Source organism: Thrips palmi, unplaced genomic scaffold (genome assembly GCF_012932325.1).
Source record: "Thrips palmi isolate BJ-2018 unplaced genomic scaffold, TpBJ-2018v1 HiC_scaffold_19, whole genome shotgun sequence".
In the NCBI taxonomy this organism is placed as follows: Eukaryota; Metazoa; Arthropoda; class Insecta; order Thysanoptera; family Thripidae; genus Thrips; species Thrips palmi.
The window spans coordinates 6,691,769-6,704,407 of record NW_023144628.1 but is presented as its reverse complement, the minus strand read 5'-3'; the positions used below and the strand labels follow the sequence as shown (position 1 = coordinate 6,704,407).

The 12,639-nt window shown below is 64.0% G+C and overlaps 1 protein-coding gene across 1 annotated transcript; it reads left to right on the top strand.

Moving 5' to 3' along the window:
• Nucleotides 1-5,373: 5,373 nt before the first annotated feature.
• Nucleotides 5,374-10,875, top strand: LOC117646283. Its single transcript, XM_034387126.1, has 10 exons — nt 5,374-5,554; nt 5,629-5,915; nt 6,044-6,267; nt 6,358-7,091; nt 7,443-7,564; nt 8,190-8,209; nt 8,512-8,677; nt 8,961-9,247; nt 9,336-9,623; nt 9,828-10,875. Exons 1-10 carry the CDS (start codon nt 5,374-5,376, stop codon nt 10,159-10,161), a joined length of 2,643 nt encoding a protein of 880 aa, XP_034243017.1. The 3' UTR covers nt 10,162-10,875.
• The last annotated feature ends 1,764 nt before the right edge of the window (nt 10,876-12,639 follow it).

The following is a 12,639-nucleotide window of genomic DNA, read 5'->3' as shown; positions in this document are numbered from 1 at the left end:
TTCCGGAGGCTGCTAAATCATACCAACACTTGTCTTTATTGACGGAGTGATCCCATCGAAAGCTCGCAGCCATCGAAGCCGCCTTATCGTTTTTCCCGGGAAGAGGTTGGCAGGCCGCCCCGCCTCCAGCCTCCAGCCCCGCCAGACACCTGGGCCCCGGCGTGCCCTGCCGTGCCCTGGGGAGCCCCCGGAGGGGACTCTTCCCACAGACGCGCTAATCGGCCCGACGAATCTGCCGCCCGGCTCGTCAGGGCCCAGATTGGGGCCGAACCGAAGCTGGACCAAACGAGACAGCACACTTCCAAACAATTTTTTGCTCTCTCTCTCTCTCTCTCTCTCTCTCTCTCTCTCTCTCTCTCTCTCTCTCTCTCTCTCTCTCTCTCTCGCCGGTTATCCAGGTAGACAAGTTGCAGTGCTTTGTGCCGCCTCCTTCGTGTGCAATTCCGGAGCGTCATCCACAGCACAGGCTGTGCTGTGCCGATACTCATTGCTATCGGATTGTGTCTGCTGCCCTTTTTGCTTTGCGCTCTTTTCCCGGCTCGCCTCTTTGCCGGCCTCTCCTTTAAAGAAAGGAAGGCAGAACCGAGATCGCGGAAGAGTGGCCAGCGAATGAAGAGGCGATAAGAGAGAGAGAGAGAGAGAGAGGGGGGGGAGCTACTGATTGTGTCAGCAACAGGAACAACAGTAGCCACTTCTGCGAAATGCGTCGCCCGCACGCGCGTGTGCGCGTGTGTGTGTTTGTCAGAGAGAGAGAGAGAGGAGGGAAAGGAGACCCAGTGTGTGTATGACTGGGTGCACGAAAAAGGGGGAGGGGTAGAGTCACCAGGCAGCACGTCAGAAAGTTAATCAGGAAGCATCAGCTTCATTTGAATGTTCTTTGGTCCGCAACTCCGCGACCGAGTCACCTCGAAGTTTACCTCAACTGGCGCACAATTTCACCTGGTCTCCCCACACGCGAAACTAAGGACCCCAAGCGGGCCCCGAAAAACGCGGACCCGTAACGGGTACCCGGCGTTACGACGCGGGGGGAGTGGGGCGGGGCGGTGTCTCTCATGCATGAAACATGACATGTGAGTTACCACCCCCCGGTCTCCGCGCCACCGTGCTACCCTGCAACGCCACCGCGGCCTGACTGCCGAATATTGCCTTAGTCTATTTCGACAACTGTGCGAAATTGAAGCGTGTGTGCATGCAGATCGGCCCCGCATCGGGTTGGGGGGCGGGGCTGCCTCCGAGCGAGCCGTCCGCGGGGCGTCGCGGGCCGGGCTGCGTCCGAGGCGTCGTGAGGGACGGCCTCGCCTTACATTGCGCCAGCAAACACGCAACGCAACGCATGGCGGCCCGGGCCTCCCTCGCGCAATTATTTTTAGCTGACAAACAAGCTGTGGCGCCGGTCAGGGACCACCAGGGGCACCACTAGGGGCCACACCACCACCATCACCACAGTGGGCCAGAAGACCCACGCCGACGGCCAAAACTCTAGACGCGTTTTAAGCTCCAGAGTCGCTAAATGGGGCTCGAACTGAGCGTGTGACCCCACCAATGGATTGCTCTCCGAACGAGGAATCCATTGGTGGGGTCACACGCTAGGTTCGAGTCCCATTAAGCGACTGTAGCTGAAAACACGCCGCCGGTCTTCTGGCCCACTGTGCGGCGGCAGGTCCAGCGCAGGATCACCATCAGCAGGTACCCACCACCAGGCGGGTCCTAGCAGGCCCCACCAACGGCAGGGCCCCGCCCGGGCGCGGCGCAGGGAGGCACTCCCTCCCAGGACCCAGCGCGGTGGGTGTGGACGGCGTGGAGCGCGCCGGGGCCAGCGGCCCTGCCCCTGTCGCACGCGTCTCTGGGTGTGTGTGCGTGTCTGTGAGTCCGGCGAGTTCGGCAGAGGGATGGAGTGCGATGAAGTGTGCCGAGGGACGCTGTGTGATTCAGTCTATTGAGTCGTATTGCTCAGCAGGTACGCCTTCATTTCGGCCCCCACCCCCTCCTCCGTCCCGACGGTCCCGACCCCGGCTCCAGGCCCTTGTGAACACGATCGAGTACGTCGGCGTCCTCGGCGCCACTCGATAAGGTAATGGGGTGCACGATGACACTGGGCAGCACCATTAATTAGAGATCCTCTCTGCCCTGGCCTTCTCCCCTCCAGGTAGAACCCTTTCGCCCAGACCCGCCGAAATCCGTTCACCCGCACGCGTGGCCGCACACGTGGCCGTTCCCGTGGCCGCATGCGTGTCAGCTCGCGTGTCAGCTCGCGTGTCAGCTCGCGTGTCAGCTCGCGTGTCAGCTCGCGTGGCCGCACGCGTGGCCGCCCTCACACTTGGCCGCACACGCAGCCGCACCAGCACCCGCACCAGTACCCGCCAGTACCCCCATCACTCAGACCACTCTCCATGGCTGCTTATACAGCAGGCTGTGCATTTCCCCCTCCATCCTCTCCACCTGCCTCCGCCCCCTCCCCATCCACCCTCTTCTTCCCCTCCTTTCCCTCTCATCTCACCTTTGTGTAATTAGTGCACACTCGAATATGCATGCACTGTGGAGTTTACCATACGCCATACTGCCTGCAGGAGAGCGGCGGGCGCACGTGTATTGTTAGTGTGTGTGTGTGTGTGCATGTGTGTGAATGTGAGTGTGCACTTGTGTGTGCCTGTGTGGGTGAGCGTGAGTGACACACTCACACACACACGCTGCACGCGGACAATCTGGCCGGCCTCGAACTCGGAGCGCCGTCGCCGTCCTCGCGGCCCGGGCCATTCTTGTCGTCCTGCAGCAGCGCGCCGTGCGGCCAGGGCAAAGCCGCCAAAGTTTCTCATTTACGGTGCAGTGGCGGCCAGCCCAGGCCAGCCGGCCGCAGGAAGGGCCCCGCGGGGGCTCTGTCGGGGGGCGTCGTTGTGGCGGACCGGGAGGGTCTTGGAGGCGGCGGCAGCGGCCGGCGCTGCGGCGCGCGCGCCTGACGACGGATTGCGGTTGAACCTGAATCTGAATCTGGCGGTGGAGGACGAGGTGCTTATCGGTTGGCCTAATGAGAGGCGCTATTGAGGCACCGCATGCGGCGGCTTGCTGCGTTCCCGCGGTGCGCCGCCCCACGGCCGCCGCAGAGAAGTGCTTTCTCGCTCGCACTGTGGTAGGTCCCTGGTAGGTGCAAGGGAGACCGCGACGAAACGCTGCGCGGAGTCAGTCTGCTGGCCGGCTGCTCGGGCTGCCCGCCTGGCTGCCTGCCCGGTGCACGCGGTGCACGCCGGGGTCGAGGTCCCCATTTTTCCCGCTTTACCACGGCGGTCCGCGCGAAAGGCGGCTTAGTTGCACTTATTTGGCGGCCGGCAGATATTACCGCGATTCTCGCATGAAAAACGCAACAGTCGCTGAAAAGAGTGAGAGAAGGGGGAAGGGGAGAGGGACAGAGAGACAGAAGTCGTCGCTTGGGAATCGCCTCACGCCACTGGGCGGGGGTCACACTGTAGCGTCGCCGCCCCGAGTCACAATGCGTCGACAGACAACTCAAACTTGGACTGTTATTGAGTTTTCGGTCAAAGTCGAGCAGCTTGAGTTGGGGTGAAGGGAGAGGGGGGTAGGAGGGCCTCAAAGGGTTAGGTCGAGGGTAGTGCCAGCCAAGGCTCTCGCGCGAAAGGAGAAATTAGGGGGGGGCGGAGGCTCCTCCATCGGACTCCGTGTTGTCTTTACAAGTTAGCTCACATCTCGCTGCATCCCTGATGGGAAGGGAGGGCGCCGCCAGGGCCGCCAGGGCCGCCAGGGCCGCCAGGGCGGGCGACAAAGCCAGGAGGGAGGGGCGCCATCCACGCGCGAGCGCGGCGGGCACGGCGAGCACGCTGCGCGTAGCTGCGCGCGGCCATGTGTTGATGACGCGGCGGACAGTGCCGCACTAACTTGGTCCGCGCGCTTGGCTGAGCCGCACTTACATCGTGCCGCCCCACTTTCGCCAGTGGAGCAGCCTCGTATTTTTGGTTTGGACTGGCTGCTGTGCTGGCAACGCGAGAGTCACTTGAAGTCTACACTGAGTCACTTGAAGTCTACCCATTTACGTTGGGTCGAATTGAGTGGCTCTAAAGCAGTCGACTCTCTAACCGTCGGAGGTGATGTGTTTGATACACGGTTTGGCACTTCAATTCGGTGACAAAATGAGCTAGTGACAACATTGTCCACAAAGCGCTGTCTTAAACCTTTGCTTGCCGGGAAAGAGAAATGATTAATCCTATCGAACCCATTCTCTGTAGTGGTATAGCCTTTCACTTGTCGTTTTGTGCCGCCGACAATGTTATGGTCCACCGACTAACAATACACTTTGCTCTTTCTTTTTTCGAGAGCAGCGCTTATTCGCCGTGTTTGTCGATATTCGCAGAACGGGCCCGCGTCCTTATTGTGACTGATAACAGCAGAAGCCTTCCTTCCCCCTCTCACTTGAACACACACACACTCACAGCTAGACACGCAAATAGACGCTCACTGCATCCACACATCCAAACACACACACATAGACACTCACACACTCACATAGACACACACACACTCACATAGACACACACACACTCACACGCAAGGCCGTTTTCTCTCAAAACGCGGTGCATCTCCACAGCAATAGCCCGGAGTGCATGCCGCCGCTACCGCTGCCCCCGCGGTACTTTGGCAGAGTGCAGCGGCCGCCTGCAGTGTGCGGCGCAGGACGGCGCGGCCCGCGCGCGACGGCCCGGAAACGGGAAGAGAAATAAAGAAACTACTTTCGCCACGCGAGGTGGGCCCGCGTGCCTCGTAACTCTCTCTCTCCCTCTCTCTCGCTCTCTTGCGCGGCAGCATCAAGGACGCCTATTCGTTGGCTAAATTTCGTCGCCGCGGCCTTGGGTGTGACGGAGACCCGCAACCTTGTCCATGCGAAATCCGTCTGTCCAATAAGATGAACCACGCCGCGCTCTTTAGGGCTGATTAAAGGACGTTCCCTGTAGTGCTGCGGTCTGCCCGTCCGTTCTGTTTGCAGTGCTGCGGCTACGTGGGTCGGAGCGGTGACGTCCGTCCCGCGGGGTCGCCGACGACGACTCCCCTGCACATTAGCTGTCTTTATGTCTTGCGCGTCTGACCGCCGTGCCTCGTGGTGTTGCAGGCCGTCATGGTGGCGTGATGCCGCGCCGGCGCCCGTGGTCGCGGGCCGTGGTGGCGCCGCCGCCATGGTCGAGGCCCTCGCCGTGGTGGTGCGCGGCCCGCGGCCGTGAGCACGGCCTGCGCGAGGAGCGGGGCGCGGATGGCCCCCGATGGCAGCCCTGAGGCTCCCTGGGCCGGGGCCGCGGCTTGCCTGAGGCCGGGGCCACGCCGAGGCCGGGGCCTGGCGCCGCGGCGCTGCGGGGGCTCCCGGCGGGGGGCCCGAGCATGCTGCAGTGCCTGCCCCGGTGCCTGCCCCGGTGCCTGACGCTGCTGCTGCTGCTGGCGGTGGCCGTGGCGGGCGCGGCGGACTGCCCCCAGCACTGCGAGTGCAAGTGGCGCGGCGGCAAGGAGTCCGCCATCTGCCGCGGGGCCAACTTCAAGGCGCTGCCCAAAGGCCTTGACGGCGGTGAGTACCCGAACACGTCGTTGAGAGCACCCCGAGGAGGCGGCCTGCCAAATTTTGCCTTCTCCGTGCGCCAGGGACGCAACTGCTGGACCTGACGGGCAACGCCATCGCCAGCCTGGGCAAGGACACGTTCGCGTCGGCGGGGCTGGTGAACCTGCAGAAGGTGTACCTGGCGCGGTGCAGGCTGGCCGCCATCGACGCCCTGGCCTTCCGCCTGCTCATCAACCTGGTGGAGCTGGACCTGAGCCACAACGAGCTGAAGACGGTGCCGTCGCACGCCTTCGAGAGCATCGCCGAGCTGCGGGAGCTTCGCCTCAGCGGCAACCCCATCCAGCGCGTGCAGACCAACGCCTTCGTCAAGGTGAGGCAAGGGCGTCCAGTGGATTTGCCAGAAGACCGGCGCAGGCGGCCCAAACTCTAGACGCGTTTTCAGCTCCGGAGTCGCTGTTCGGCACCCTGGACTCTGACGTGGACGTCGCGTTGTTGCAGGTGCCGCAGCTGGTGCGTCTGGAGCTGTCCGACTGCAAGATCGCCTCGGTGGAGGCGCGCGCCTTCCTGGGCCTGGAGAAGAGCCTGGAGTGGCTCAAGCTGGACCACAACCGCCTGAGCACGGTGCGGCCCGAGGCGTTCGCCGACATGCAGAGCCTGCACGGCCTGGAGCTGGACGGCAACCCCTGGAACTGCACGTGCGCGCTGCGGCCCTTCCGGAACTGGTGAGTCGCTCCGTCTCTCTCGCACCCCTTGGAGCGCCCCATGAGTGCGAGCGAGACGGAGACTGTGACTGACGGGTCGGCCTTCCCCAGGATGCTGCGCAAGAACGTGCCGTCCAGTGTGCCGGCCGTGTGCGTGGCGCCGGGCCGGCTGCGCGGCCGCGGCTGGGACCGCCTGGACCTGGACGACTTCGCGTGCGGGCCGCGCGTGGAGGCGCTGCTGGCGGCCAAGCACGCGGCCGAGGGCGACAACGTGACGCTGTCGTGCCGCGTGCAGGGCGCGCCCAGCCCCACGGTGCGCTGGCTGTTCCGCAACCGCGCCGTGGCCAACGCCACGCAGGCCTTCGCGCTGCCGCACCGCAAGACGCTGCTGGTGCGCAACGGCACCAACACCAGCAACCTGACGATCGTGGCGCTGGACGCCCAGGACGCGGGCGTGTACGTGTGCGTGGCGGACAACCGCGCCGGCAAGGTGGACGCCAGCGTGACGCTGTCCGTGAGTCGGCGCGCCGCCCCGCAGGACGCGCCGCTGTCCGGCAAGGTGGTGGCGGCCAGCGTGCTGGTGGCGCTGCTCTTCGTGCTGTCCACCTGCCTGGTGGCGCTCTGCCTCTGGAGCCTGCGCAAGCGCCACTCGCTGTGGGTGGAGCAGGCCCGCGGCGGCGCGCGCATGTCGCGGCTGCGGCCCGACGACGCCAACCACTACGAGAAGATCGAGATGATGAACCACAAGCCGGCCGCGCCGCCGCAGCCGCGCACCGCCACCAGCAGCGTGAACCACGTCGCCGACAGGAAGGAGGCGGAGGTAGGGGAAGCTGCAATCATTTCAGAAAGGCCGTTTCCGACACCCTTAGAGAGAGGTCCCTCTCCGTCGCCCCGTTCCAACCGAATCTTTCTTATCGCCGATACGCGCCGCACGCAACGGGAGGTTTGTTGACCCTCCCCGTCCACGGTCTAGAGTGTGACGTAGTTGATGGACGGGCCGGGTGGGTTGCGCGGTGTCGTCACCCACAGCTCCCTCCCATTTTCACCGATTTCACGCATGGCGATCAAAGTTGAGGAGGCGCACTGCGGTGGCCTCCCCCCTCCCCTTTCCGCCTACCTCCCCCTCCCCACGGGGCCGTCGGGCGCGCTGTAGTATCGCGTGTCCTCGATGTCGACCTGCTTGCAGATGGCGGTGCTGCACCGCCGCGGCGGCGCCAAGGGGCGCTACCGGGGCGTGCCGACGCACGACGAGGACGACGACGTGGACGAGGTGGGCTACGACGCCGAGGTGGAGATGACGCCGACGGCGAGCAACGCGGGCGGCCCGTGGATCCCCACGCCGCGCGGTGCCTCGGACGACACACTCAGCAGCCACCACTCCGAGGCCAGGTGAGGACGGCGTCGACGAGCACCGAGAGGCAGGGCCAACTTGGCGGAGGCGGCAACTTTGCGCCAGGACGCCATCGAGCACGTGACCCCGCACCTTCCTCCACGCCGCCGGCCGGATCTGCGATAATTAATTGGATCTAAAATCTCGAGTAGTTTCCGCGGGGCGTGGCGGCGCGTGGTGGCGCGTGGCGCGGCGGGAGCGTGGTGCATTAATTTGGCCTGCTCCGCGGCCGTGGATATGAGCCTGGCGTGTTTCGAACGGGGCCTGATTATTCTAATAAATCACACCTTCCCTCTACTGCTATCTGCGGACGGGGGAACGAGGGAGGAAGGCAATGGGGGTGGGGCGGGGGCAGGGGCGGGGGCAGGGGGCGGGGGCAGGGGGCGGGGGCGTCTTCCAGATGGAACGCACTCTATTCATCAAGCGCTGGGTGGCGCGGTGCCGCAGCGCCGAACCGAACCGCCGACCGCACCGAACCCCGCCCCGCCCCGCGTGGAGCGAGAGCGGCGCGGACTTGCCCCGTCTGCAGCCACTAGGCTCGAAATTATTCAAGTGGAGTCGCGAAGCTGCGAAGTACGCACGCCTCGCATTTCTCGCTTTGGTGCGCGGCTTGAGGGATCAGGTGGGGAGCGTCTAGTTCACTGTCGGCGTCACACCCTCGGCGACATGAACGGCGTCCTTTATGATGGGGGACTCGAACCGACCCCACCAATGGATTGCTCGTCCGGAGAGCAATCCATTGGTGGGGTCACACGTTCGGTTTGAGCCCCATTTGGCGACTCTGGAGCTCAAAAACCCGTCTGGGATTTTGTCCGCCTCCCTCGGCCCTCTGGCCCACTGTGCCCCCTGCTTCACCGCGTCTTCGCCTGCCACAGGAGCTACGCGGCCCCCCGCGAGGTGGACGCGGTCCCGCGGCTGCCCGCGGACGGCGCCGCGCTGGCGGAGGCCAAGTCCGCGGCCAAGTCGAGGCTGGCGCCGCTGCTGCTGCCGCGGAACGGCCTCGTCCCCGACGGGCCGCGGCACCACGTCATGAGGAAGAAGGTGAGCGTCGTCGCGAGGGCCCCGGCCCGGGCCCTCCTTGTGCTCTCTCGAAAAATGAAAGTATTGACTAAAAGTAGTAATTGGTAGGTTTATTTTTCGTAGTGCACTACGTACCGGGAAAATACCTCTGTGGTTGACAAAAATACCGACGTCTTCGTCACTTTGACGTAGCACTTTTTACTGTGTAGCGTTTTTAATCCTGCGCTGCTCTCTGCGCAACTACCTTTCGACCTCGCCACCCTTTGTGGATCCGGTTCGTGACGGTGTGCGTTGCCGTGTGCAGGTGCTGGGCGACAGCGGGGGCAGCCTGTACACGTCGCTGCTGGGCGACGACGGCGCCGACGACCGCCCCTTCCCGGACCTGCTGCAGCCGCAGCCCGAGTCGCTGCCGCCCAGCCTCGGTGGCAGCGTCGGCGGCGACCTCGGCGGCGGCCTTGGCGGCGACCTTGGTGGCGGCCTCGGCGGCGGGCTGCGCGCGGGACTGTGGGGCACCCTGCCTCGGCGGCCGCACCGCCACCGCGGCCACGGCAGCAGGCGGGGCTCCGAGTCACCGCTGCTGGCCGACTCGAGGTTCGTGCTTCATCTGCTTCTCTCAGTGTAGTGCCGGGAGAATTCCCGTGCGGCGTAAACCCTCGCACCCTCTTCTTTACTCACTCAGGTACGGGTCGTCGGGCGGCAGTTCGAGTTCGGGGCTCGCGGCCTCGGGGCTGTCGGGCCTCGGCGCGGCGTACCCGCTGCTCCACCAGAGGTCGTCGTCGTCGCTCAGCCTGGCGGGGCCCTCGCTGGCGGGGACCTCGCTGGCGGCGGCCTCGCCCCACGGCCCGGCGGCGCACGGCGCGGCGACGCGGCCATCGCGCCGCAACCCCAGCCTGCCGGGGTCCCCCAGCAGGGACCGGCCCAGCGAGACGCCCATCCTGGCCGGCCTCAACGGGCCGTCCTCCAAGAGGTGCCTCTCTTTTTACTTTGCTTGCTGCTGACTGGTTCAGAGAGTCGTCTTGGTCGCTCTGTCTCTCTCGCACTCATGGGGCGGCCTGTGACGGTGGGAGAGAGACAGCGACGAGAATGTCTTTTGGAATCAGCCACTGGTGTTTTGTTTTGGCTCTCGCGACCATGACGCGAACGTGGAATGACACGGCCAATTGGTCGGCAGGTACTCGCAGGGCGTGGCAGGCGTGGCGTCGCCAGGCTCGTTCGACAAGTACGACCGCTACGACTACCACACCGCGCAGCTGGAGCGCTTCCTGGACGAGTACCGCACGCTGCACAGCGAGCTGGCCAAGATGAAGGAGACGTGCGACTCGCTGTCCGGCGCCAACCCCAAGTCCATCCTCAAGAAGAAGGCTACTTTGGCGGGCGGCGCGCAGTCGGGTGGCGTCCCGCTGGGGCTCAACCCGCTCAGCCCCGACCACCCCTACTGGGTGCCGCGCTCCGGCCTGGCCGGCCTGGCCAGGCGCTACAGCGGCGGCGACTTCTACCCGAGCTGAGAGCAGGCACCTCAGGGCCGGGCCGGCCGGGCCCGAGAGCGAGAGGGCAGCTGGGGGAGCTCGAACGGCGCCTCTTGAGAGGATATAAACTGAACAGCGCTCAATCGAACACCTGCGCGCGCGTTGATGTTGTGTTGTCAAAGTTTCTGTTGTTGTTTCGTTCTTTTTTTATTTTTTACTTTTCCTCGCCAGATGGCGCATCCTTCCATGTGCCAACCAATCAGGTTAATTACCCACCCCCGGTCTGTGAAAGGTCGACTGTGTGCTGATGGACCCCCAGCGTGACACATGAGTGTCGGCGTGTGTGTGTGCGTGAGTCGGTGAGAGAAAGAGAACGCTAGTGTTAGTGTGTGTAACTGTGTGTGTGGACGGCATAACGTCGACTCTGGCGTCATGTGCTGGACGTTGAGTTATCGACTGGAATGTCCATTCTACGATGGACGACTCCACGCTGCGACGGCTGGAACCGAACCGGGGTCCCGCTTTGACGGTCGCTGTGCGACAAGGAAAGAAAAGAGGAGAAAACTGCTCCATCGAGCTGCCGCTCCCACTCTGTTCGACTTATCTCTGTGACTGTACATGACTTGTAAATATGTCTGTAGCGCGTCGTCACGCTGTGCTCGTGACCCGACGCGCTATGTCTCGTTGTATCATTGTTACTACTGTCCGTTTGGTTCAAAATAAATTAAACGACGGAGGCGTGTTTTCTATTTACCGGACGAGCCGTTTCATTTTTCGTGTTCCCTGGTTCTCGCAACCTTTGCTGACCTCCTCGGCCTCCTCGGCACTGGGATTGCCAGACGGTGCCTGGGGCGCGCAGGGTAACGGCGGTGGCCGAAACGAAAATGGAGGGGGGGGGGGGACCGGAAGTGAATGTGAACGTGACCGTGAGCGTGGCAGCAGCCTTGAGGCAGTGGCTATCGCCGAGCTTCGAGTAAGACGCTTCGGCGGGGAGGGCGGAGTCAGTATCAGCCGCAGATAATAGAGACAGTCAGCTGGTTATCCCCCCCCCCCTTTTCGCCCGGCCGTCCCTATCCCAGTCCGCCGCAACCCACTTTACCGGCATCAGAACCCATTTGGGCCCTGATACCTCCATCCACGACTAGTATCGCGTGGGGGGTTGGAGGGGAGGGGGGGGTTGAGAAATAATGTGGTCCGCGGTTGGCATCCGCGAGGCTTTCTGGCTTTCGCTTGCAGGCGGCGGCAAGGAAAGCGCGGCGAAGCACGGCCAGGGGGCGGCGAAATGACGTTACTTTTAAAAACGCGCCGCCGTATTTCTCTGGTGGGACCGCGAAGGGGCCTCACCACCACCACTATCACCAACACGGCCACCATCACCACCACCACCACCGCGTCCCGGTTCATGAATGATGAATCAAGACATCGCCGTAAAATGCTCCGCGGCCGGCCGGGACGTTCGGGGTACTTATGGAGAGGCGCCCCGCCCAGCCACCTTTTAATTTCGGGGCGCGCTCGCTCGGCGTGGCTGCGGCCACGGTACGGCGCGGCGGAGCGCGGCGGAGCGCGGCGGAGCGCCGGGCGAAGGGGTTGCCAGTGCCAAGTCACGGGGCGGGGCGCCTTGGCCCCCCGGCGCGCAGCGCGGCAGCGCCACTTGCGGGGTGTTGTTTTACAAATGCAGTCCCCTCCGAGGCCACTCCGTGCCACTCCGTGCCACTCCGCGAGTCACGCTCCAGGCAGCCTCCAGGCAGCCTCCAGGCGGGCTCCAGGCTCCAGCGGCACGCCCGCCCGGAGGCTGCCTGAGGCTGCTGCTGGTGGCTCCAGCAAGTAAGTGCCGGTGGTATATGGGCGAGCGCGGTGCTGGGGGAACCTGGCGGTGACGTTCATTTTTCGCCGTGCCAAGCGGAGAATGAACGAGGAGGGAGGAGGAGCTGGCGGGGCGGGGCGGGGCGGGGCGGGGCGGGGCGGGGCGGCCGCTGAGTTAGGAGTAAAAACGTCGCGGCACCTCAGCCCATCCGCACACATTTGCCTGCCGAGATTTCCATATGCGGTGCCAGGCTGTGTCCTGGCCGCCTCTGCGGTGCGACGTCCCCGTTTTTTTATCCCCCTCTCTTTCTTTCCCTTTTTTTTCGTGTCTCTCTCTCCCTCTCCGCTCTTGTCCACGGCGCGCGGTGTGCCAGCACTGCCAGGTCGTCGTGCGGCGCCTTTTGGACATGTGCCTTCCGGGCGTGTAGAGGAGGAGGGCCTCGTTCACCTCGCTTCGGCTCGACATTGCTCCGTTGTCGCCGCGCGCAGTGGGCCAGAAGACCGGTGGAGGCGGTCAAAATCCTGGACGCGTTTTGAGCACCAGAGTCGCTCAACAGTACTCGAACCGAACCCATCAATGGATTGCTCTCCGAACGAGGAATCCATTGGTGGGGCCACACGCTCGCTTCGGGTCCTGTGAGGCGACTCTGGAGCTGAAAACGCTTCTAGAGTTTTGACCGCCTCCACCGGTCTTCTGGCCCACTGTGCCGTGCC